This window comes from Anser cygnoides, chromosome 1 (assembly GCF_040182565.1).
Source record: "Anser cygnoides isolate HZ-2024a breed goose chromosome 1, Taihu_goose_T2T_genome, whole genome shotgun sequence".
NCBI lineage: Eukaryota > Metazoa > Chordata > Aves > Anseriformes > Anatidae > Anser > Anser cygnoides.
In genome coordinates this window covers 33,605,540-33,633,218 of record NC_089873.1, presented here as the reverse complement: position 1 = coordinate 33,633,218, position 27,679 = coordinate 33,605,540, and the positions used below count along the sequence as shown (strand labels likewise).

The 27,679-nt window shown below is 39.9% G+C and overlaps 1 protein-coding gene across 3 annotated transcripts in view; it reads right to left on the bottom strand.

Moving 5' to 3' along the window:
* The window catches only part of ANO6 (anoctamin 6), a 73,990-nt gene that overhangs the window by 33,699 nt on the left and 12,612 nt on the right, over positions 1-27,679 (bottom strand). The window contains exons 2-4 of one of the 3 annotated variants that reach the window (XM_066992186.1): positions 13,364-13,440; positions 13,139-13,264; positions 3,401-3,529 (exon numbers count right to left, since the gene is read on the bottom strand). In XM_066992186.1, the coding sequence (XP_066848287.1) occupies positions 3,401-3,436 (36 nt within the window). In that variant the 5' untranslated portion in view covers positions 3,437-3,529; positions 13,139-13,264; positions 13,364-13,440. The remainder of the gene's footprint in view (positions 1-3,400; positions 3,530-13,138; positions 13,265-13,363; positions 13,441-27,679) is intronic. The other 2 variants (XM_048065899.2, XM_066992178.1) reach the window with 2 other exon arrangements.

Genomic DNA, 27,679 nt, shown 5'->3' with positions numbered 1-27,679 from the left:
TTTGTCTCCTCTGAACCATTTTCCAAATGATGTTATTAATTAATATAAATTAACACTAGGCCATTTTCTCAATTACACTTATGCACTTCTTTTTAAAAAGGACAGAAAGCCATTTAATATAATGATGGTATTAGGATCTGATTCTCCTCTTGCTACTGAGGAATACACGGATCTGTATCCCATTTCTGTGAACCCAGTAAGCTGGATACCTAGGTTGAGGTCACATTTTCAAATCTTTCCCCTAACTTCAGTAGGCATTTGAGGACTCCTCTACTTTTACTATTAACAAAACAGCCAAGGGCAACTCCCCAAATTTTTCATTTCAGAAAAGGGAATCTACAGATGTCCTCTGGCAATTTCAGTTCTGCCCTGACATCTACATCATGCAGTCAGGTGGGGTGTAGCGCGAGTCAGACAGAATTCATCCCAGTGACTACATTTCCTGGTCCCTACCTTGCACAGACCTGTAATGGCGTGCTTGGCAATGAAGACTTTGATGGCAGCCTCAGTGAGGTGAGGATTTCACCCTGTGAGAACAGACTTCACTGGATCTGCTAATCCTTAATAAGTTGGAGTTTCAAAAGTCTGTGAACAGTAAACCCCATATAAATCCATCAGGGGAGTCAAAGAAAGAGTAGTATGAGCAAGGGACCTATTCAGGCCTAAAGCACCTTGAATTACAAGAGATACTGTTTATAAAATTTGTCATTTTTAGTTTGTCATTGATCAGAGACAGTGACATATGCAGTAGTTAAAGATGATTGTAAATGACAACACTCCTCAATTTGGTACCTTGTATTTCATCACAGGAGCAGAACTTATTGGCCCCCCCTAAATATATAACCATATAAACAACATTGTCATTGAAGACAAGTTATCAATTAGGCTTTATGCTTACAGTAATGATATCTATATACATCTTGGGCAGCAGCATCTCCAAATCTTTCTGGGAATTGTGGTAGACCAAAATGTTAATTCTGTCATAGGAATACAGCTTCCTCTACTTGCATAGCAAGTGACCTCAAGAGAGAGTGTGCAACTCTCTATTTCTGAGGTGACTGAAGTGCTTTCATGCTTGGAGCTGACCTGCACCGATCCCATGCTAAAAAGTTAGAAAATCTGAATCTATTTAAGTCTTAAAAGATTGTTCCCTCAACAATAGATAAGGGAAATGTATTTCTAAACTAATGATGCCTGTATGTGAAGCACTGGGAGGAGGGAGTCAGTAGTTCTGAGCTGTATCACAAGAGCTTGGTTATGACCAGGTGACTCATTTCAGCTTATATTACAGACTCATTGAACATAATCCTTTCTTCATTCCCTCTTCTCCTTCCTTTACCGTTCAGTGTCCTCTGGTACCTTACCCTTTGTTCGTGTAATATTTTGTCTGTTTCATGATCAGCTTTGGATTTGGTCATTAGTTCTCCAGCTCAATGTCATCATACTTGTATCCATTGTTCTCGTCCTTGAAAATCCTCTTCATCCTAGTCTCCTACTCTGTCTCCTACTCTGCTTTCTTCTGCCCTTTCAGCGCTGTATATGTTCCCAATATCAAAATTCTTGCCCATGCCTTCCTCAGTACTCCTATGGCTTCAGATTCTCCCTGTCCATGGAAATCCCAGCTGTGACAATTGCTGGCACCTCTGTAATCATCTTCCTGCTGACGCATCTTCGCCATCCCTTGCAATCTCAGAGAGTGGTAATGGCAGAGTTGTTAGGTAATTGAAAGCAGGGTCACCTCTGAGGTCAGACCATGTTGGTCAGGGAGTATTTGTTCAGGTCTTGAAAAGTCAAAGGATGGAGACTGCACAGCTTCGCTGTGGCAACCTGCTGCACCATCTTCAAAGTTTATCCTTATCCAGTTTGAACCTCTTGTTTCAGTTTGTGCCTGTTGTTTTTTGTTGTTCTTCCATGCCCTACTATGAAGAACCTGGCATTGTCTTCCTGGTTACCTCCTTGTAGCTACTCAGGAGCTGCTGTTAGATCACCCCAAAACCTTCTCTTCTCCAGGCTGAACAAGGACAACTCTCTCAGCCTTTCCTCACAGGGCTAGTGCTCCAGCTCCTGACCATCATGGTTTCCCACCACTGAACTTGCCCTAGACCTTTGAAAGCAAACTCTAAGTGCATTACCCATGATTTTCTGGTCTAATTATTCATGGTTTAGTTCTGACTAAAATGTCCTAAAATTAATGTTGCACATATACATATATATATATATATAAGGTTTCTAAAGGGGCAGCTTCTGGTTTCTAATGACCTCTTTCAATTTATTTTTATCGCTGATCCTGTGGTCATGTGTAATGCAACATCCACCCACTGCAGGACTCTCTTAAACCCTACTAACCACATTCCTTATAGCTGCCCTGATAATGCCAATGACAACACTGTGAAATGAATATCAACCAGCAAGCTACAGGCCTTTTTACTCCTACTCTCCTCTTTCCAAACGGCAAATCATTGTTTGTATATGAGCTGCTTTCAGTGGTGTCTTTGTCCTTGCCTGTCTCTACCAGAGGCTGCTGGAACATGGGGAATTGCTAAATCAGAGGAGGAAGTGGTGGGTGGGAGAGCGCAGATTCCAAGGGGACTACAGTCCAGTGGATGCACATTTCTCAGGCAGTTCACAATTTAAAAAGTTCAGTGGCATGACTGAGCTTGTTTTTGTGGCTTCAGATGCCATAAGGAATAAAGTCCACTGATAGACTTACCAAAGTAATTAAAAAATAATTTTTAAAAAATAATACATGCTTGTTGTTCACAGCTGCTAAGAAGCATCAAGCAGTCACTGGCCTGAGTTAATTTTTTTTTTTTTTTGCAAGGTCCTTAGGGAGGGCCAGGTTGTTAAAGTGTCAAGGGAAAGAGTGATACCTGGAGAAGTCATGGTAGCAAAGTTACATACAGGTGTTTCCCATAAAAGACTTAGATACTTTACTGGGCCGAATGTACCTATGTACATGACTCTCATCTAGATCACCTGGTCAGCTGCCTCCTTCCAAGGTTTCCCCTGAATACCCTGATTTTAATACCAAAGTCCCCTAGGGGCCTAATTTAAACACTGTAAATATAGAAAATTGTCCTAGTCTGAAGATCTTGTTGTCTAATTCTAACTGGGATCCTGACACCAGCATTTTTCTGCCCACACCTCCTGAAGGGTTCCTTCCCAGGAGCATGCCCTGAGGTCACCCAGCACACACTGGCAGACACAATATGCACTATTCTGCCCATTCACACAAGTCTATTGGCTTGAACTCCCCTCTCTTCACTGCTCAGTCCAATGGGCTTAGGAGCACTCCTAAGGCAGGGCAATGCCATTGCCACTCTGGGTGAGGGCACTATCTTTTCTGCACACTGCTCTAACACCCAACAAATGACCCAGATTTATAGTAAAAATAACTTACCTTTTGCTTTTTACGATCAATCCTCTTATGAGTCATTTTTTTGGTTTCATCTTCGTACACCAAAACAAAGTCAATTCTTCGCTGCCCATCACTGAAGAACAAGGAGTCAGGCTTATTGTCAAAATCGGCCTGTAAGACAGGTAGGATAGGTTAACACGAAGGATTTTATTCACTGCTTCCTTACTTGCTTCATGTTACACAGAACATCAGTGAAAAGAGAAATTCAGCACATATTAGACATATAACAAGGAGTCGAAAGTGACATGAAAATTAGCATGGAGTAGGCTGCAGAAAAAATCTGTCCAGAGGAGTTTGGCAGGTCTCTGCATGACATGAGGACAGCAGTACTTTGACCTAATTTTCTTCTTTAAAAATTGTTCATTAGCTTTTGGCGATGGGAGGAGCATTGGGCTGTAGCACCATTTCTAAATAATGCATCTGTCAAGTAATTTACATCCTGTCATGATACAATATTCTGTCTACAAGATATGTTGTCTCCTGATGGGAATCTCAGAATCATAGCATACCCATCTGTCTTCTTACCTGCCAGAAGTTTCAGCATCTCTGCAATTAAAAAAAAAAAAAAAAAAAAAAAAAAGTAGCAGTTTCATGCACGTTGATTCAGAACAATCATTGCCCAGAGAATAAAGAACACGGCCAGGCTGCAGATGAGTTCTCAGAATAGACACATTCTACACAGATTTATTTATTTCTCTTTTTATTAGCAAAATCTTAGCAAGCAGAAAACATTGTTGTATGCTGCACATCCATCATGTTAAAATATATGCCAAAATAAAAAGGATTAATATATCCATAAGCTATTATCTAGTCCCCAGAGGAAAGTAGAAAAGATTGTCATACCCACTAATAACATCTTAATGTGTTATTTCATGTGTGTAACAACAGAGACACATTGATGATGGGGTAGCCTGAATTTTCAAGTAACATTTTCGTAGATTATTAGAATACTCTGTGGGCACTATCACAAGTAACAACCCCCCTCTCAGTTAGTATATAATTGTAATGCTATCAGAAATGTCATGTTATGTAATGAGTACCAAACACTAAGTTATTTGGCTGGATCTTTACATGGGATTAATAAGCGTAGTGCCACTGAGTTTAGAGGATATCAAGAGGACTAAGTGTTGCATTACAGATGGTAAGATCTCAAAAACTAGCAAGATTCCCATACAGAACTGCAGAGGAGCTTTGGCTTGCAGACATCTGGGCATGCAGGGTGGCCTAGTACAGACTCAGGCCAGGCAAAATGACCCAGAGTAATCTCTAGAACATGCTGTGCCTTTGGGTTCATGGAAAAGATTCTCCGATGTCATCTCCCTGAAATCTCCCTGTCAGTGCAGACCAAGCCTCATGAGGGCTGCCAGGCATTCCGGCCACATGGGGTAGAGTTTTGGGAATATCTGGTCCACAGGAGGGTTCAGAGAAATGTGGCTTTGGTGTCAGAGACTCCCTACCTGCAGCCTGCAGAGGTTATTCTTCAACTGTAATAAAACTGGCGAGAATGGCAGCTGCCAGTCAGGAGCATCCCGGTTCCAAGGGACAGGCAACATTTTAGGAATAACACATCAGTATTTCCGAAACAAAGTTTCCCTATGAGTTTTATTCTAAACCTCTCACTGTAGACTATTTTGTTACTGCTTATTGGCTGGGTCAAAACAAGGCTTGACTGAGAAGTGTCTCCCCATAATTGAGACAAAAATTCCATATTTTAAATAAACTGAGGGGAGTTTAAACTCAATACTTTTTATGTTGTATGTACAAAGGCTAGAAACTGTTGCAAAGGAGGTTCTGTTAACATACTTGCTTCAACAGTTTAAACAGATTCTTGGTTAGAACAGTTCTCTTTGAATCCCACATGTGCTGAGAGATTTGTGACAACCCTGACAGCAAGCAGCTGCTGACATACTTACATATATATATATATATATATATATATATATACATGGTGACATACGGCTGCTATACAGATATGTCATATGTTAGTTCACAGCCTGGCCTAGGCCTCGGGAAACACCTAAGCAGTCACCAAATCAACAGACAGCTGCACACAGTAATGGTTTAGGAAAAATGGTATAAGCTTTCAGATGGCATCAACAGACTACAATGGCAGTGAGCATCTCCATCACACAAAACAAGTCACAGACCCAAATTTCTAAATTCTTGAGAACTAGAGCTGGAGAAGTCCCAACAAGCAACCAGACTTGACCCTGATGAGATTTCTTCCTACTGAGGACTAGCCATAGACATAGATGCTTGTGTATGGTCTCCATCCATGAGCTGCCTGCCATTAGGTGTTGTTTTGAGTGTGAGCACCACATGCTGTGCTTAGCAGAGATGCAGTCATGAAAAATGTGACGTCCTGAAGCCCTGCTACACACAGAGCTGCTAACCCTTGGCTGCACAGCTGATGCCTCTCCCTAGCTCCAGGGCTGCAGATGGGACTGGTCAACGATGAGGCTGAGAAAGCCTGTGCATCACACCAGAAATACACAGACACCAGGCACCACTGAAGCAGAAAGTGGTATGAACCAATTTAAAAAGTCACCATCATCCTCTTCTCACTTTTCACTAGCATCTACAGCCCCTGCTGAGGGCCTGCCTGGGAGGTGCTGGCGCAGCAGCGCAAGGGTGCAAGGAGAACTGAGGGCAGCCAGACCCTGAGCATGAGCACAGCCCCTGCAGCCTCCGTGCTCCTCTGGGGCCCCAGCAATCTGTTCCTGGCTAAAATTGCCCTGTGTTGCAATGCTGGAAACACAGAACCCAGCCTTGTGATAATGAGTAACAAGGGGAAGTGTTACCAGTGCCTAAAATGGAAAGATTTTTAATTGTGCCTCTTCTTCTTTTGAATCTTAGAAACAGCAGCCTAATGATTTTGTCTAAAGAGAAAGAGTTTTGCTGTGAAATTTAAGCACTTGAAAGCATAAAAATAGTAAGAGCTTTCAAGTGTTTTTTCCTACAGCTTTTAGTTATTTTCCCTATATGACCTATGCACAGGATAGAAAAGAAAGAAATAGCAAACAGCAAATGTAAGATCAAGCTTTTCCTAATTTGTGATTGCATAACTTCACTAAGTATTTTTTTTCCTTTGAACCTTGTCTCCTTTAAGCATATAAAACTTATGTGTAACTTAGTGGCAACTGGCTTAAATGGATAGACAATAACCAGATGCTGATGCTGCCTATTAATCAGCATCCTGACTCACGAATTTACTTATGTATGTGTTTTTGTACACATTAATACATGCATGTTACCATATACATGCACCTTTTTATACATATCAGACTATGAATATATATAATTGAATACAGTCAAAAGATTAATCAGAATTGGACTGCCTGAACCCAGATACACAGAATTTCATACTCCTGAAGCTAACTTCTTAGATGTAATCTCCATTGTTTTTAATTACTAGGGCAATGTCCTATTGACCTATCAATAGACACTTTATATATCAATAAAGTAATAAAGAGTTGGCTCATTAAGCCTGAATACTTAAGAGATCAAGATTAAGACCCACGCAGATCAATTGTAACATAAAATTTAATGTTGCTTAATTAAAAGTAAGAAGTAAAATGTGAAAGTGAACGTAATAGTTAAAGTTCTGACAGTCACATTAACTTAGATGTGTGATGTGTCTTATAATCCCCACTGGATAGTTTGTAATGAAAAATCATATATTATTCAATGTAATTACCAGAGGAAAAACAGGACTGGAAACAAAAAACATGTGCTGTACACTGAAGTTAATAATTCCTTGGAGACAATGTTTGCTTTGTTAATATGCAATATTATTTGACAACATTACAAATGTTATTATCAGGCAAATGAATACAAGTTTGTGTGCATACACACACACACACGTACATTAATAGGGCTGAAATTCCAATACATAATTTTGCTTAAGTATCAGTAGCACATTACAACCAAAAATAATGAACAGGCCCATTGATACCTCTTTGTTATGGAAGAAACAAACATGGGGTCTATTTATGGCACTTTCTAATTTTCTTAGCCTCAGCATAATCACATTTTAAGTACTAAGGGAGACAATCATTTTTGCACTTTAATGTTATAATAATACCTGAGTGGATAGCAGGTTAATATTGATTAACATCGTTAATGAATAAAAAAAATACATTTAGCTGTAAAATACTAATGATATTTAGCACATACTCCGCAGTGCTGTACAATCTCCAAGTGCTGTACATCAATTGCTTGCCATCCACAGTGAGACAGGGAGCCATTAGCTGTATTATTAGCAGGAGGAACCTGCAGTTGTTTGGACCACTTCGGGTACCTCTGCCTGAGCTAGCCCAGAGGCAGGGCATCCACCTTCGTGTGGGTGCACCCCTGTGTTTCAGGCTGCATCAAGGACCAGATCAGTGGATATTAGCTCCGGGGGATGAGACCGGTGGTGGTCTTTGTTAACAAAAAGCCCAGAAATGTGTATAATGCAGACGTTACATCCTCAGCATCAAAAGTGCGGTTTTATAGACCTGGAGCTCTGGTCCTTGCAAGCAGCTGCTGTGCACATAGCGGGAAGCGAGGCTGGGAAACCCTGCGCTGCTGCTGATGCACATGTCCTCGGGAGGTGCCTGCAATAAGCACTCCTTGACCCTGGTCCCCAGAGGTCTGGCATCCAAAACTAAGTGACCAAAAACCAGTGGTGGAGCTGACCCTCAGACCCTCAGAGCTTCTCAGGAGGGGGGTTGCTGCCTGCCCTTCTCCACGTGTAACCAGGCTTGCTGGTATCGAAGGGGGGTTGCCGTGCCTGACTCTGGAGACTGCGCCCGTAGCCATGGCTACACGCGTTTGCTGCGGCAGAAGATGAAAGTAGACCTGAAGCTACCTTCAGCAGCAGCAATGCTGCATTCCAGGGGAGGAGAAGCAGTGGCGTTACACAGCCTTCACTTCTCCAGGTTCCTCTGGGCATTACATTGTTAAACAAATGGTGGGAATAATGGTGGGAAGGGCAGCACAGAGGCAAGAATGAAAAAAATGTATGTGAACAGGATTTGCAGTTATTTGTTACTTACTACATCCTGAACAAGCATGGTATTGTAAATTGATTTTTTAAATAGCAAGAGATTCTACAGGAATCTCTTCCACAGGGAGGGTAAAAGACATGCTTTATTTTATCTGCATGAGCCTTTGGTGTGACTGTCAATAGCAGCAAATGTAATCATTACTGGAGGGATAAACTACTTGTCTACAAGCTCACGTAGTTTTCAGATAGCCTCAAAACAGGTTCCCGCAGCATAGCAGGAGGTAAATCAGTGCTGGGAAAGGAGAGCTGAGTACAGCCTGTGTAACATCACCTCTGCTGACGGCACCTGCGGAGAGTCCTCATGCTCGAGCATGGAGCCCGCCCGGCAGAGCACCCATGGGTTACCTGTCAGCTGTGGGTTTTACCTCCATGAAAACGTCACTGTGCCTGTTTAGGGACACATTTATTTCTTTCTACAGGCCTCAGGAACCTTCTCCTCCAACCAAGTAATTAAAAAGGAAACACATGATATTGCCAGGATATCACGAAACATCATTGTTCGTAAAGCGCGTTGAGCTCGTCTGGGAATGATACAGAAATGTAAAGTTCTTATTGCAGCAGCTATTTCATAAGATCTGTAATTACTTTACATTCTGAGTGACCAATAGAGACAACTGCTCTGACACCAAGACCAAGATAAGTATTTGCTTCCTCAGGATATAAATTTATTTGCATACCACAAGAAACTAACGTTGGTGTGTCTCCATAGGGCAATAAAACTGTTGTGCATTTAACATTTTTCCTTGTGACTCACATTTGCTAATAAAAACAGAGGGCTGTGTCAGATCTGTTTTTAGCAACAATGAGATTATTAGCAAGATCACAATCAGAAGTGTTTTTTTCTGTACCCCAACATGCAAAGACGTTTTTGGCATGTAGTAAATCGAAGCAAACCGAGACTGAAGGTTTTGTGCAAAGTAGAAATACACGGGGTGTCATTGCGGTCATATATTTCTGTCAGCAGAAAGCAGTTGGGAACTGGCCAGGCATTGGGAAGCCTCGTCCCCAGAGCTAACTTTAGATGAGACACCCACTGGACTTCCTGCCTGAGCCTGCGTGCAACTGCTGGCTGCAAGAGGAATTCCAGCTACTCTTGATTACAGACAGACCAAACGTCCTAAATTTTGAACAAAGGTGAAGACAGTACTCCCCTGAAAACCCTCTTTTCAGCACCTCTCACCCTTTTCTGGATACAGAAGCCGGGAAATTCACTCTTTCAGAATCCTCTGAAGCCTTCCTACTACAGAAATTGCACATGAGGGGCAGCACTAACTCAGTGACTGCATGATGCACCTAAGGATTTATGCCAGAAATGGCTGCCTGTCTCCCAGATCTGGAGTTCCAGCTTGAGAAACCGGGACATCAAGTTTTTCTAGAGGGCTTGGCAAGTCCTTTTCTTCAGAGAGCAATACCTTCAGGCCCATATGTGACTACTTTGTGCTAATGCAAACAGGTTACAGACGTCCCCCTTTGACACTGGGCAAATAAAAAAAAAGTTGGATGCATGTAAACTTGTTAGCCTTGCAAAGAAGCCCTATACTACAGTCAGGGGTAAAATCCAAGTATCTAGGACCACATTAAGTTTCTCTAGTCATAAGACCTCTAATTCTTTTCCTGCATTTTTCCTGCCACATTTACACCTTGCTGAAGTACTACAGACAACATTCTTCTTCACAGAATCTGGACTTTGTGGAGATTAATGTCCTACTCATGCTGAATGGGGCAGGGATCCCGTGACAAAGTTAGCACGTGATCCTGTAATTTGAGACAGCATCATAATAAGAACACGACAATTGTTATTAGTCAACAGCTTATTCAGTTTTGCCTTCTCCAAGATGAACTGCAATATTAAATTCACAAAATACTTTCAGCTGGAAAACATAATCTAAGTTTAGAGAACTGGCACAGCACTTCCTTCAAATCTACAAACTATTCAGTTTTAGGTTAGATTTCCTATTCATAGAATCATAGAATATCCTGAGTTGGAAGGGACCCATAAGGATCATCAAGTCCAACTCCTGGCACCGCACAGGTCTGCCCAAAAGTTTAGACCATGTGACTAAGTGCACAGTCCAAACGCTTCTTAAATTCAGACAGGCTTGGTGCAGTGACTACTTCACTGGGAAGCCTGTTCCAGTGTGCGACCACCCTCTCGGTGAAGAACCTCTTCCTGATGTCCAGCCTAAACTTCCCCTGCCTCAGCTTAACACCGTTCCCGCGGGCCCTATCACTGGTGATTACGGAGAATAGATCCCCTGCCCCTCCACTCCCCCTCGCAAGGAAGTTGTAGACTGAGATGAGGTCCCCCCTCAGCCTCCTCTTCTCCAGGCTGAACAGGTCCAGTGACCTCAGCCGCTCCTCGTATGTCTTCCCCTCTAGGCCCTTCACCATCTTCGTTGCCCTCCTCTGCACACTCTCTAACAGTTTATTGTCCTTTTTGTACTGTGGTGCCCAGAACTGCACACAGTACTCGAGGAGAGGCCGCACCAGCACAGAGTAGAGCGGGAGTGCAGAGTAGAGCGGGAAGCGCAGTTTCTATTTCTAGCTACACCTGAGTGAATTAGCACACATCTATCTCATGGGCAGGCTTGGTAGAACCGAATTTTATTCAAGCTTTCTGGCCACTGAAAGTGACTGGTGGTAGACAAGGAGCCTGTGACGTGGAAGGAGCAGTGTGGAAAAGATGCTGCTAAAACTGAGCAGAAATTACAACTGCTGGTAAACATGAGTAACCAAAAATAAAAATTGATTTTGACAGTTGATTTTTAGTAGAAATAAAAATAAATTCTACCATGACTGCTTACAGGAGACTGCTCTAACCACAAGGTATACGACACTCTGTTTGTTCTGATGCTACCTCATTTCATATAAATACATAAAAAATAAAATTCATCGAACCACAAAAAGAGTCTAAGGAGGATTTTTATAACATGTTAGTCAGGGCCCTCAGTAGGGAAATGTAAGGTCTTGGTTCCACTGCATGCTCCAGAAAATGATTAAATACTTTTTCCAGAGACCAAAGCAGCATCAAATGAAGAAAACTGTCACAATTCTCAGAGGCAGGGTCAGGTGGGTATTCAGATCCCGGAAGGAAACTCAATTTCTGGTAGATTTAGCATTTGTTTCCTACAGCAGAGGCAGGAACAAAACCACCACAACCCTTCACTATGACAAGTACTTTTCCAGCTAAGGTCTGAAGCAGCTCCCCTACAGCTCTGGTGCACCTTGGTGTACTTTGGGCTAAATCTATCCCTTCATTTACACTGCTTTCCAAACTCTATCACTATGGAAACTCTTTGTTTCTTTCTTCTATGATTCTGTTTCCAATTTCAGTTTGATGTGAAGAAAAAGAGCTTTCTCTTTGGTGGCCAGGATGAAAAATAAATGATCTAAACAGCTCCATTCATAGTATCTACATATAAGACAAGGCAGGCTTAATCCAAATGCCTGAATATGAATGTTTGATTTCCATCTCACAACTTTTTAGCTCATTTTTTCTTGTATGGTATGCTCTTCTGGATGTATGAAGAAAACAGCATACTTCCTCATACACAAATAAATCAGCAGGACCTGTATCTCCACATACATAATACAGTTCTCCTCTGTGCAAACTGAAGGGGTAGCTAATATCAGCAGCAGCAGGTTGTCATTCCTTGAGTAGTATTTAGTAGACAGCAGTGAGAGAAATGCACAAGCCATCTCAGTTACTTGTAAATAGTCAGTTTACAGGTCAATGTTTTGGACAGGGCTGTCTGGGAACAAGCTCCAGCTCTCATTACTTGGTGGCACCATTGCAGCAGTTTCTTGAATAGATTCCTGTATGCAAAAACCATCACCAGCTCAGGTGCTCAAAATTAATTGTCCCAGCAAGTAACTCTTGACACTGTTTAACCTGTTCCTTTAAGCTTTGTCCTCCCATAACACTGACCCACTTGTAGATGTAGCCTGAATAGTCAATACACACCTAAAGCCAATGACACTGACCTCTGTCATTAGAGAAATGAAGTACAGAGATGTCTTTTTTTGATTTCTGTGGGGCTTTTCCAATAGCTTTAGGATAAGTGTATGACTTTATACCTTTTTGAATCCAGGCTTATATCTCTCTGTGCAACTGCAGGCTGCACTTCTGTTGCTCTAGGGGAAAAATGAAATTGGACTCATCAGCATGCCATTTGGGCATCAGATTGGCAAAGCATGTGCCACGGCACACCCAGTGGCGGGTTTGCTGGAGTCAACTAGCTAGTCCTTAGAGAAAATGAGATCTGAGACAGGAGATCTTCATCTAGAGCCAGAAGCCTGTTAGCTGCAGAAAACATTAGGTGAGCTGGGGAACTTTAAATTTGGCTAAGGGAATGGAGACCTCCAGGTCTTCTTCCTTTCTTGCCACCTAAGTCTCTGACTGGAGCAAGGCATTTCTTTTCCTCCAAGCCTTCTTTGAAAAAAGAGTCCTGAACTCACTTGTTGGCCAACGAATACCTGGGTGTGTTTGAATTTATAAGGTATATGTGTTTATATGTAGGGTGTGTTCCTATATTAATAGATATATTCATAGATATAAGAACACACAGAGAAATCCTATACATGCATACACAAAATTTTATATATAGAAAGGAGGTGTATGTGTGTATATCAGTTTATAGTGAATATGTATTTGTAACTAATCTAGTGACCTGTCACTTTTAGTTGAGTTTGGTGACCGTGTCAACCTGTACTCTCACACTTGAGCCGATGACTTCAGGTATCTTTAGGGAAGTAGATACAGCTACTCAGATTCAGTCACGCAGATGAACTGTGTGCTGCAAATGCAACAGAATGATATTCTGTTAGAACAGCTCTACCTGTTGTATACAAGAAAAAATTATCGCTACTCATAGTTAAAACAAAGAAGTACCCACCCATTCTGGAGTATGAAGGTTTTGCTGCTCTGGCACAGTTCCGTAAGTGGGAATAATCACCTGGTTCAATTCCAAGACTAAAAATAAACAAACAAACAAAAAAAGTCATTTTTTTTTTTAATTAATGTTTTGCGGAGAAGCCACTTTATTACACTTACTGTCTCAGAAGAATAGTTGTCCCTCAGACTTCAGTAGTAACCAACAGGTAGCAAGAGAGCAAAACAGATTTCACCACGATGACAAGTTAATGTTTGGTGATCCTGCCAACCAACCTAGTAATGCCATGCACCTCTTCGTTAACATGTGTTATTTAGTGTTTCAGAAAACTCTGTCTATAGACTAGCTGTAGTGAGTAGTATCGTTCCATGAATAAGAGGACCAGAACTGGCTCCACCTGAACAAATAACCCTAGCTCATGCTGACTGTACATAGGCAACATTAATTAACAGTACCAGGGAATTTTTCAGAAGTCCAGCAATGAGTGTGACAGAGGTAGTGATGTTTAAAAAAGTCACTACATAACAGGAACGCCTTTCACATAACATAAAGTCACAGCTACAGGTTCAATGTGTATTGGTGCCCCAGTGGCTTCTTACCCATTTCCCTAGTAATACCTGTTAGGAAACAAAACAAAACAAAACAAAGAAAAACAAAACAAAACAAACAAACAAACAAAAAAAGAAACACCTGAAAACTAACTTGTTTTCCTGAAAATAAAGCACAAATTAGAAATGATCTTGTGAAGTATGCTAATTTGTGATACCATTGTCAATTATGCTGAAAAAACTGACTACATTATGCTGGGAAAACTGACTACCAGATGCAGCACTGGATGGATACCATACAAATTCATCCTAATAAAGCTCCTGGAAATAAATTACTAGAAGGTCTACAATTTCTGCAACATTTTGGTTTTAGTTTCTTAACAATTTGGGGGTGGGGAGGGGTCTTAAGTAGAGGTCAGGTAACATCCTGAAGCTGAAGATAATATCAAGTGGCTGAGGGGAAGACTGCTTTTTGCCTATGCTTGGTGGGTAAATGGGCCTCATGCTATTTTTAGATGCTTAAAATACAGCTTCTGAAGTGTTTTAGCCAAGTCTGTCCTGCACTGAGGAAAAGGTCATGGATGTAAATGATACCCAGTGTTGTCTGGAAAGGATAGCCTCCAATTAAAAAAAACACTCCAATACTTCAAAACATAAATAAATAAAAAGTACTTGAAAATAATCTAATCTGTAGTACACTTAGAAGGATAATTAAATGCACATTAGTTACAATGCTAGAAACAACAACACTTATATGCCTGAACTTTTTTTGGCTTAAAAACTTCATTGATATGTAGCAAAATACATGTAGAATACACAATACTCAAGAATTTAAAAAAGATATATATTTTCACTGATGATGTTCGCTTATACCAGCTGAAGATATGTCAAAACACTTTAGAGCACAACAAGATTGTGTTTGTTCAGCTCTACAAGTCAACAGAACTCCCTCATGGTTTCTAAGTGGCTAAATTCTCTGGTTTAAGTACAATTTCTTACAGTTTGGTAAGGACTTTGTTCCAGAGGTTGAACTGTCAGTTTCCAGATCTCTACTGTGGTGATAGTGCATAATATGGGGAGGAGAAAAAAGGAGCTCCGTGATTTTTTCCATCAACATAGCTTCAGAAACATCTGAGTCATAATCTCAAGGGTGGCCCAGTTGAATAACCAAAGTCTGTGACCTCCCAAAAGCATTAGCATCTTTAGAAACATTTGCCAGCATTTAAAAAGAAAGCAGTGAAATGTGGACTAGAGCAGCACACAAACATCACATGCTGAGACCATAACGTGAGAACTAAGAAAACATGGGTGCATCTCAGCTGTAAGATTGCTGTATCCGCACACCATTACATTTTAATGTGTTCAACTCAATCTAACGTGAGAAGGGAAAATACATACTCCCGATGTCAGTGTAATGGGCATCGCCCTACTTTCCTTTGGCATTCTTTATTCTCTATCTGGACACAAAGACATCCAAATACAAATTGCTTCTGAAAGCCCAGAGAAGAGGGAATATTTCTGCTCACACATAATGGGTAGGGTGAAGGAGAAATATATAAGCATGTTGCTTTGAAACCTAAGCGACTGTTCTGAAACTCTGCATGCCATTACACAAGGCAAACAGATGTGGACAGCAACATCTCCAGACATGAAGACTTATGTCAGCCACTGAACTACAGTGACAAGAATCGTGCTTTGAAATGGCCTGTTCGTGAAGTCCCTGTGGTGTGCAAACACACCCTCCTCAGTGCTGTCTAGAAATTCCTTCAGCCAGAACTGAAAGGAAGGGGGAAACATGGCATTCACAGCGGGAAGGATAACTCCAGATCTCCCAAATCCTGATGTATCTGGGACTGGCAAGGAATATCCTCTGGAGAAATTTATACGTGAGTAAAATTTGCTTCTGCCTCAGTGTCTATGGCCAGCATATCTTCCTCATAATATGGTAAATGTCAAGCATACTTTATCATTTTATCAATATTTCTAATTTTAACACATTTTCACATGAAATACAGCCCAATACAATCCCTGGGCCATTGGTATAATGAAAGGACTCAAGCAAAAGGGGTTTGCTGTTCTCAGTTCTTCTAAGATAATTAGCCCAGGACTTCTCTCAAATTCAGTGCAGCACTCCTTTGCCCTTCAGGACTGCCTCCCAAGGGACTCTGCCAACCAGCCGTCTAAACAGACCAAAGTCTGCCCTCTGGAAATCCAGGGTGGCAGTTCTGCTAAACCCCCTCCTTACTTTTCCAAGAATCAAAACCTCTATTAATTCATGATCGCTATGCCCAAGACAGCCTCCAGTTTTCACATCACCCTCAAGTCCTTCTCTACTTACAAGCAAAAATGTCTGTGTGGAACCAAAAATAAAGTGCCTTGACACTGCCTGAATGTGTGTTTAGGTCAGATGTATTCTGACAGTGGTTTGCTAGGACAGCAATTCCAATCTGGGCAGTTGTGGTTTTGGCTGGAAGAGGTGATTCCAGTCTCAGAGAGATAGAAACGGTACCTGCAAAAACTCAGCTTTGTCAGAAAAGACTGCAACCACACAAAGTGCTTTTCCCTACCTCCAAACTCACTCCATTTATTTCTCCCACCTCCGTTCTAGCATTATAATAAGATCAGTTTGAAGAAGAGAGGACATGAAAGAAAACTGCACCAAGAAGGTCTGGGGATGGACATTATGAAACACTTTCTAACAGTGAAAACAGTAGAACAGACTGCCTAAAGAGGCAGGTGGGGTCATGTGACATCTTCAACATCAGAGATTCTTCAGCACAGATTAATTGAATGTGCTGGAAAATTCTGAGCCAAGTTGAACCTGGCTTGTACCTTAGGAGGATGGCCTGCATTAGCTTTTGAGCTCCTTTCCAGACCTCATAGTGTTCTCATAGTTGTGGCCAAAAAGATATTTTATGTTAAAAAGCATTTCTGCTGATATATTTCGTCTTCGGAAGCATTATCACTCCTGTTAATATTTGGGTCAGAGCTCATCAAGTGCAGATGCTTATAACATTCTACCACTTAGCCAGTAAATCAAAGGAAGTGTAAGGGAGCAAAGAAATCTACCAGATTTGTGCTGGCATACTCTGACTTTAACTGACTGATACATCATTTTCTACCTTCAAGCAATCATAGGAACATATGCTTTTGTCAGAACATTTTATCTAATTTCTTTCAATTGTAATAATAGATTTTGAGTTCCTGCTTAGTGACAATAGTCAGTCTTTGTTCTTACACAGGATGCTGATTGTTGTAAAAATTTGAAGTACTAAATCTGTGCATGCTACTTTACAAGAACATCAATAGAACAAGGGGTAATGGTTTTAAAAGAAAGGAGGGTAGATTTAGATTAGACATTATGAAGAAGTTCTTTACTATAAGGGTGGTGAGACACTGAAAAAGGTTGCCCAGAGAAGCTGTGGATGCCCCATCCCTGGAGGTGTTCAAGGCCAGGCTGGATGGGGCTTTGGGCAACCTGGTCTAGTGAAAGGTGTCCCTGCCCATGGCAGGGGGGTGGAATCAGATGATCTTTAAGGTCCTTTCCTATCCAAACCATTCTGTGATTCTATGATCTCGGTAGTATCTGAAACCCACTACAAGCTGGAAATATAGTCTGGAAAATTGAAACTAAGCCCAGATTTTTTACTCCATCTTCTGAAAGATAAAATTGGGAGGGCATTGTGCAGAGCAGTTGAGGCCAGTAATTAATTTTATGGAGTTCCTGCTTTTTGCAGAATCTCAGGTGTTGAAAAAAAAAAACAAACCATAATAAAACTATGTAGCCCTAGGAACTGCTTTCATTTAGAGCCTGCTTTATAACAATTCATATGAAGATAAGGAACAAATTGAAGAGATAGCAGCCAAACACTACACTGTGACCTCACATACAAGAGACTGTCTGATAAGGCACAACCTTTTCCCAGCTGCCCACAGACTGATCCGCAAACCAGGATACTGAACGACACTGCCAACATTTCACACCTCACCTCAAATGTGCCCATACAGAAGTACTAACAAGTCTGTGTTAATCTCATGTTCTCCTTTACAGCCTGTGTCCATTCCACACTTTGGGGCAGGCCAAGGAATGAATCCTTCTGTTGAATGTATGAGTGGTTTAATTTATGAGCTTTATGGGCTTTGCTTTCTCACAGGTTGGCCAACATTTCTGACTAGATTGAATAAAGACCCTAAAATTTCTTAAGAGGCAGAGTAAAATGTCTAGTCTTTGCCTTAGTAATTTGATTTTGACTGTGAATTGTTCTGGAAGTTCAGCAATGTACCGATTGAATAATTCAATTTCAAAGGCTTTCACAAATAATACTACTAGCAATTTCTACCTATTGATATGGCAGAGGTGAGAGACAATCACACACTGATAGACATGGAAGCTGCTCTCCCTTTTGAATAAATATAAAGAAGAATTAAACCTTTCCTCGGAGTCTGAATAGTGAAATAATAAGAGCCACTCAAGACACAAGCAATGGGGATAAACGTTTTTTGAGAGTGCAAATTAAGAGGCCTGAGAACAGGGAAAAAACAATACTCAGAAGGGAAAAGAAAGACATTGTCCAAAAAATATTAATGACAAGGAAACCACAAAGATACTGAATAGGCTGATGTTTGAAAAGACCGCTGGGCTTGGCTCTATAAGCAAAGACATTGCCAAATATGCCTGAGGCTGCCAAACTTTTTGTGCCAAAGAAATTCTTGGCTATCATTGATTTCTTCTCTAATGGAAATAATCAAAGGTGAAAAGGGGCAGTAGCAGTCTCTAAGCTTGAAAATCACTACATAAGCCAATCTAATAGACAATTGTTCTGAGAAGCAAGAATGGTTTTACAACACCAAACTCATAGCACCTGTTGCTTCACTTCCCTCAACAAACCTGTGAGACATTGCAAAGGACAAGATCTTAGCCCTGGCACTGAATACGGTACCTCTTGAGCAACCATGCCTGCAAAGCCAGGAAGCAATGTCTAGAGTCCTGCCAGAGCTACACCATACAGCTTCTTAAGAACTGGACAAATGCTGCTAGGGTCTCCTTACCTCAGCACTCTGCAGCTGTGTTAGCTGAAGACCGGTTTTGTGATACCATCACTCATAGCAACCTGAGAGGCAAGCAAGCAAGAAGCTCCACCTCACAAGTCCTGCATCAGAAGCCACAGGAAAGCATGAAGGAAAATCCTGGATATGAACTGAGTCCTGAAGTGAATGAAAACTGCTTTGAATCCCAACTTTCTAATCAAGTCAATTTGCTTTCACCTTATTTCTCAAAAAAGAACAAACTCCTGCTGTCTTGCATAAAACTAATGTTTCAGAGAGAATCATCTTCTCAAAAGGACGGCTATTGACATATCCAAGACAGAGTACCACATGAGGAAATGGCAGTCACTGTCTGTATCAAAACTGTGGAAATAATAATGAGCGGAGAGCATCATTAGCAGGTAAATGAGACTAAAGAGCTGGAGTAGTCTCTGACTCCCAGAAGGGAACTGAAGTGAAGCCACCATCCCAAAAGGGACTTAATGTAGATGTCAGCTTTCTTAAGAAGAACATCCAGCTCTCTGTCCCTTGGTCCAAATGTAGTAAAATAATGGTATTGAAGTAGAAGATTCTGTCCTGGCTTTTGAGGAGAGAAGGGGGAAGAAAGACTACAGACAAATTTATGTCATGTTGTTTTAAATGCTCTGGAAGATCAAAGAGGAGGAGAACAGACACTAAAAAGGAGTTGCCCAGCTGAAGAAAGATTTTGCTTTTCTGATTCTTAACGCTTAACCAGAAAATGAAGATATTCTAAACTTGAATATGAGCTCCCAGGCTATGAACAAAGAAAGGTTTGATTATGTGGTATTTAAACTAGACAAAAAACTGCCTTCCTTCCTGTTAATTTATATTAGATTGTATATCTTTCCCCATATACATTAATCTAATAGCTATTAATTAAAAAGCCTCTCAGAACTGATCACAATTTTTTTTCAGGGCTGATCTTTGCATAAATTATTTTTGCAGTTCAGGTAAAACCATTGCAAAAGTGGAATTTTTCTGGAAACTGAAACTGTTGGACTGATATGCTGTTTTTTGACAGCCAAAATCTCTTTTCCTAGTGCAGAGTACTTCTTTATTGTATTTTATTTTTAATGTTCAGTTCAATCTATAGGAGTTCTTTCAGATCTAAGAAACTGTAGGTATTGAAAAAGCAGGAATGTGTATTTTCCTTTTAAAATCTCATGAATCAAAGAAAGTGAGAGACAATGAGATCTAGAGTTCTAAAACAGAATTAATCAAGGCACACAACTTCTCTGAACTACTTCCCTTGTTTAAAAATTGGTCCTAAACATAAACTATTCCTGATGGTCTTGATTCTTATATACCAACCCACATATAAGATAGTATAATTTAATCACTTGACAATATAAGAAACAATGATCAGAGCTCTGTCTGTGTTGAAGTGACTGTTGCAGACCAGTTGTTCTTGGGATAAAGGCTTTCCACCACTCACGTGTGAGGGCAGCCATTAGGATCATAGGTTATGAATGGTTTCACTTCATTTCACCAAAAGACCATTGTCTTGCACTTAGTTGGATCCATTCTTTTAAATTCAGTTATTTCACTGGAATATTTTTTAGTTTTATTTCATATTTGTGGACCTTATTTGAAGAATATATGCTACTAAAATTTCTTAATTTTTCTTTAAAAAAGTATATATTTAAAGTAAAATTGAATTATTTTCATAACAAACTATACATTATAACCTGTTGTTTAGAGTTAATAAGAGATCTATACAGCTGCTGTCGGTGTGGAAGTCCTATGGTTGCCTATGGATTTACAGTACATGAGAAAACTGATGACAATTAGTAATGCCAAAATTAATTTCCAAGCTGTCAAAAAATTATGTTCTTTGTGCACTCACACAGAGCAGATATACAGGTATTGTCAAACCGAAACCTAAACTATGCCACATAATAAGAAAACATTGATTTTAATTTCTGATGTACAAGTATGTCAGATACAAATCTATACATATACTGTTGTACTACAAAGAAAGTAAAGTGGCTGTCTTGGAAGATGATTTTTTCTTGTTTGAAAGCCTATTCTTTCCATTCAGTTATCTTTTCTTACAGCTGTGCAAACAAAGTTTTGGGAACATGTGGTATGACTTTCAAAAATAAATACAATTCCATGACTAACCCTAAACAGAAAGCATGTTCACTTGGTAATATAATAGAAAGAGCACTGCTAATCTAACACCCTGCTTCCTGAGGCAGCCAGCCCAGAGTCGAGGTAGCTCACCGAAAAACCTATGTAATTAGCAGACACTTACAGAACAAAAATTAGACTTTGTGGAAAGTCTTTTGTTGATAGCAGTGTCTAAACATTTAAGAGGAATTGAGTTGGAAGATTTACGGGCTCAGTAACCAAATTTTCAATCAGTTCTTATGTATCCAGAGCTCAAATGGACAAAAAGGTCACTTTCCACTGAAAATGGGACTCTTGCCCAAAACCTGTGGCAGAAATCCCACATTTCTGTGAGACCTGGATTAGCCCCAGCTTCACTTTAGAAAACAAACACTGGGCTAATGTCTTTTTAGTTACAATTCTGTGAATCCAGAGTAATCCACTGAAATGCAAATGCTGGCTCCTGGTTCTCACTGCTGCAGAGAACACCAGAGCCCAACAGTCCATGTACATTCCTCAGTTGCAAGTACAACGAAAAACAGCTGACTGTAAATCAGTGCAGAATTGTTGCTAATTAGACTTAATTAGACTATTTTTTTTTAATGAAGCTAAACAATTTCAGTTTATCCACCACCATCTGAAATGGCTGTTGATAAGAATTATTTTGGCTTTTATCTATCAATAGGCACTATATAGACAAAGAAATAATTTTTCGTTTTAGAATGTTTTTAGAATTACAGCTAACTATAATTTTCAATGAGATTTGGTATACTTTTTCTCCATGTACTGGTTGTAGACATGTCAAATAGCAAGCTAGCTTTGTCAGAATATAAAGTAATGGAATAAACTGCCTAAGCCAGAATGCTTCAGAGTGATAATCTTTCCATGCATTATTTTCAGGTTGGAATATGGGCTTGAATCCTTCTCTTTCTTCCACTTACCACCTTCCACCTTTTAATAATCTATTAAATGACTTACTATACTAACTATACTAAAATTATGCAACATGTGATTCTTCCTATTTTTTTTCAGTTAGGAGCTTTTTGTTTTAATTGTATAGGGAGTCAGGTAGGAAACTGCAGTAATGTTGGCTGTTAAATGAGCCTATTTTATGCTGGACTCCAACTATGTCACATTGTCATATACTGAAACACCCATATGCACATACTTTATTTCCTTCATTTTTAACAATTTTGCAAATGTTATTATTCCTGCTGCCCAAACTGCAAATTCTTCCAGTCTCTAGGGTTAAGAAAAATAACTACCCCAATCCCATTAAGTACATAACACATAAAGGATCACCTGGGTCACTGAGTGAAGTGGCAACACCTTAAAGGCAACTCTAATTTTTAGTTGTGTTCATAAATTCTGAGAGAAATTCTTCTCTACTTGGAATAATCTGTTTAAGGCTAAAAAAGTGATCAAGAGGAATGGGATTTTTTTTCTTTCCTTTTTTCTTTTTTTCCCCTTGCAGTGAATGAAATCCAGGTGGCAGAGAATGAGACCCACTAATTCTAAAAACGCAAAGGGCATATGGACAGATTTGCAGAAGGTGTTGGGCATGTAAAGTTACAGATAAATTCCTGCTGAGATATTTACTCAAGAGTGTCCAAGCACACTGATAGTTTTATGCCTAATTATATCAAATACATACAAGACACAGCATGTGGCTCTCAGTAACCAGAATCAATACATCAATTTCATTAACTAATCCTTCAATTTCATTAACTACAGTTAATATTTCCCTTGCTTAACTAATTTAAATGCAAAATGTTTTACAAATGTACTTTCTTCTTATGTATACAGCATATCTAATATAACTAATAAACATGTTTAAATGTTGTTTTGCTCCATGGTTTATTAACTCTACTTACCAACAAAATGTATCTTAATACAAATTCTGAGTAAACAGTAATTATCTATTAGATAAGAAAGAAATCATTTAACAGCAAATTAAAAATCAAAATGTGCATTGAGCTATATACCTGCTGAAACGAGCATGCGTCTTTGGAATTAAATAAAGGATATAGGGGCCTCAAACAGGATTTGGGAGTAACCAAAACAGTCAGGACCAGAACTATGAACCGCAGCTGCAGGCTAAGAGGAGCCTTCCTACGTGACTGTAATGCACTGCAGGCATTTCCCCGCTGGGTCACCAGGGACCGGACTGGGTGTAGCCCCGGTTGTGCCCTCTCAGTTCACAACATTGTTATTAAGCAGAATGCAACTGTTTTTACTGTCTGAGCTACTCTACTGATCCACAAAACCAAACCAAAACAAAAAACACCAAACCTCTTTCTCTTAGGAAGATTTTTAAATATAAATTGAAAACATGATTAAAAACTGTACACAGGTTACCTACTTATTACAACCTAAAAGTCTAAACTAAAGTAAATTAAGTCACTCAGTTTAATCATTCTGTTTTGGCTAATACTACATGACATGGCAAAATCCAGTTTTCAGTTTTTCAAAAAAAATAAAAATAAGTAGAAATTTAAAGCTTAATATGTCAAGTTAGAAGATTAACAGCTCCAAACTCAAACTCACAAACACTGAAGGTGTTCAAGACTTGTTCAAGACTGTCATCAGTGATGCCTATATTAAGGAAGACACAGGAAGGAACTAGATCCTGGTCTTCCCAGTTCAAACATGTTTCTTCCTATGTAAAAGATAAAAGGTGCACCATACCACTTGATCCATGATAGGAGATGGATTTTAAAATTTAAATTTTAAAGCACAGGAAATGTTTTTTTGTTATAAAACTCAAGTTGCTACACTTTCTTATTCAGGACCATATCTCACTTTTTATACCAGATGGGGTTGCAGTGAGGGCAAGTCCAGGTTTGGTCAAGGATGAGGAATTGTCTGTTTAGAGATTTGTTTTTGCATAAGTTGGGTGGGATATAGAGACTGCAGGAAGACGGAAAGGCAGAAGGATTATCAGACTGTCAGAGCATGCAGCCTTGGAGAAATGGCCTATGTCCCAGCTTCAGCATCTGGTATACATGATGCTGAGCAAGCTGCTTGAGCAATGTTTTGCCTCGCTTTCCCCAGCAGAATTATTGAGCTAACTGGCCAGGGTGCTACAACCAGCAAGCTCAGCACTGTTGCAGCAGAGCTGAGCATTTGTCACTAAGTCAGTTGCAGAAGTACGGAGCAAGAATACTTGGAATAACAAGACTTGGAAATGAAATTTCATAAAAAACACCACAAAGCACTTGTGATTGGTCAGCATTTAGCAACTTCGTATGAAAGTTTGTCAGCCATAAACACAGAATGGTGACGCTACTAGGTTGTATAGAAGTGCTTGAAAATGATTTATTTTCATGTGGACCTGCATGGATGTGTCACAGGGAGGCTTGCTGGTGGCATGTGGGTCTTAGTCTAGTGCCCCGTTGCAGATCTCATTCATGTGAATGCTTCACATTCCTCACTTCTTATCACTTAAGCACCCTGCATTCCTATCACCAATCTGGATTGCTGAAACTCCAGCCCTCCCTAAATGGGAAGTTAGGCAACCTGACACTCACATCTCTTTGGATACAATGCTCAGATACACTAAAAGCATCCTAGAAACACAGAGGAAGAGACGAATACAAATACACTTGCTGTGCAAGGCTTGGATAATCTGAGTTAAACAAGGCTTGGAGCCATGCTCTTAATGAGAAAGATAAAAAGAAATCTTCACTTACTACCAGTTTACTGAATGAGGCAGGGGACTTAAGAAGACTAAAAGAACAGCATGATTGTGTAATTAAAAAGTGTAACATGCATGCAAACAAATGGCAGGAAAATTGAAGTTGCCTCGGCAACGTTAATTCTGACATTGCCCAACTTATAAGTGCTCGACTTTGCAACCTTAATGTTAACATTTTTTAGACATAATATATAATTAGCCACAGCCAATTAGGGATGCTATGGCTCCTGTTGGTAACCCATAATATTTACATTTAAATTTGGAGAAAGATTACTGCTGGCTATACTGTATTATTTAATTATACAGTCAGTTTAGAAATGAAATTATATCTGAAGCATTTGAGAGATTCCCTTGAGCAGAAGTGACGGAACAATTATCACTGCAATTTGGCATGAGGAAACTGCTGTAAGCCTAGAATTTCACCTAATCAGACAATTTGATTAGTGGTCCTTGTGTAGGAGCACTCTGCAGTGCTGATGAGTAATTTCAAAAGTGTACTGTAAGAAAAGTAATCATAATAACTATGCACACTTTCCCTTAGCAAGTTGTGTATCAAATTTATTAAGTTTTAAAAATCAGTTCAGAATAATGTAATTAGTGTAAATTCAGTACCATGATGGAAAAACAAAACAGTAGATTTTAGCTTATGGCAGTCACTATCAATACGAAGCTCTGGATTCTGCTGACAATTCAGTTCATGATACTCAACAACTACAGCTGGGCGATGTCTGACAGCTATGTGCTAAACAGCTGTGACTTTGAAGATACAGAGGTTTCTAAATTAATTTCTGAGAAAGGAGGCGTTAACGGGAAGGATGCCTGATGGTGGCATTGTAACATTATCAGCCCTTGTTGGGACTACTGATCTGTGACCTGTCTTGTGAGCCTGATTTGTGATTTGTCCTGTCTATCTACCATAAGAAGGAAACTCACTGCTTGCCTGTGGTAATTCAGCTACAGATCTTAGTGCTAGCTCCTGTTTGTTTTTTTTTTTTTTTTTGGAGGGGGGGGTGTCTTTGACACAGCCCACGCCCCCATTTCTCAACTTTATTTTACAATGGAGTCTTTGGCCAGCAGCTTGCAGTCTGTCCATGTTCTTGCCTTGTCTTGCCTTTTGACTATAAGGCTGTCCACTAGTTTTGTACAAGATCAGTGTTTTTTTAAGAAACACAATGTTTGTGAAGTCAAAGAATAACAAGAACAGAAAAGAACACTAGACTGTACTTATAGATCATCTTAAAGGTCTACTTAGCCCAGTTTCCAGTCCCCAAGAGGGGCCAGTGATACTCTGGGTCAAAACAGTCATTCCATGTCCCAAAGTGTAAGATGAGGGCATTGGCTTAGTCAAACTCCCAAAGTACATGATCAGAGAGAAGCAATACCTTTTTGTTTTAAATGATCTCATGGCTTTTTAATTCATGTATTTCTCTCTATGTCTTTTGAACCTGCAACTATTTCTTACACTTCTTGGCAGTTTGAAGAGTGGGGACCCATAAGTTTTGATTCCCCTCCGCTCTATGAGGTGCCTCAGTAGAAATCTGAGATGTATTACCTGTTGCTACACACTCTGAGGCAGACACCATAGATACCTGAGAAAAAAGATCAACAGTGCTTCCTAGGGGATAGCAAGCACTTTTTGAGTGAGTGCTTGATGTGCAATGATGTTAATCATATATTAGGTATCTACTTATTATTTTACCTTAAGATTTATGCTGATTTATAAGCAACACATATAGTAGGATAACTCCCTGGGTAATGTCATAATTCAGATTTCAATGTGGGTACCTAAAATCATTGCGAATGTTTCAGAGCTAACAGTGGAGGCAGCTTTAGGCCCACCAAAGTAAACACATGATAGTCTGGTGTAAAGTGCCCTTTGTAGTTTTTCTTTAATACTTGTTGCATCTTCCCAGAATATTGGCCATCGTAGAGTGATTAAATTCAATCTTAGAACACATCAGGAAAGAAGGCAAGTGCATTTAAAAGTGCAAGCCTCCTTTTGATTTGCAGGTAGGATAAAAACATGGAAAATATGTATTTTGTTAGCTTATCTCAGGAGGAAGCAAAAAGAAGTAAGGACTACACACTAAATATGCTGATGAAAAATAAGTGGCTTTGAATCTTGGGTACTATTCAGTTATAACAAAACCAAGCAGCAAGAATAAAAAGAAGTAAAAAGCCAAACAGAAATTCTTTTGTTTTCCTACACTTTCATCTACACCACAGTGTAATCCCGTGTAATCCCACAAAAAAAGGAAAGGAAAGGAAAGGAAAGGAAAGGAAAGGAAAGGAAAGGAAAGGAAAGGAAAGGAAAGGAAAGGAAAGGAAAGGAAAGGAAAGGAAAGGAAAGGAAAGGAAAGGAAAGGAAAGGAAAGGAAAGGAAAGGAAAGGAAAGGAAAGGAAAGGAAAGGAAAGGAAAGGAAAGGAAAGGAAAGGAAAGGAAAGGAAAGGAAAGGAAAGGAAAGGAAAGGAAAGGAAAGGAAAGGAAAGGAAAGGAAAGGAAAGGAAAGGAAAGGAAAGGAAAGGAAAGGAAAGGAAAGGAAAGGAAAGGAAAGGAAAGGAAAGGAAAGGAAAGGAAAGGAAAGGAAAGGAAAGGAAAGGAAAGGAAAGGAAAGGAAAGGAAAGGAAAGGAAAGGAAAGGAAAGGAAAGGAAAGGAAAGGAAAGGAAAGGAAAGGAAAGGAAAGGAAAGGAAAGGAAAGGAAAGGAAAGGAAAGGAAAGGAAAGGAAAGGAAAGGAAAGGAAAGGAAAGGAAAGGAAAGGAAAGGAAAGGAAAGGAAAGGAAAGGAAAGGAAAGGAAAGGAAAGGAAAGGAAAGGAAAGGAAAGGAAAGGAAAGGAAAGGAAAGGAAAGGAAAGGAAAGGAAAGGAAAGGAAAGGAAAGGAAAGGGTGTGGGGG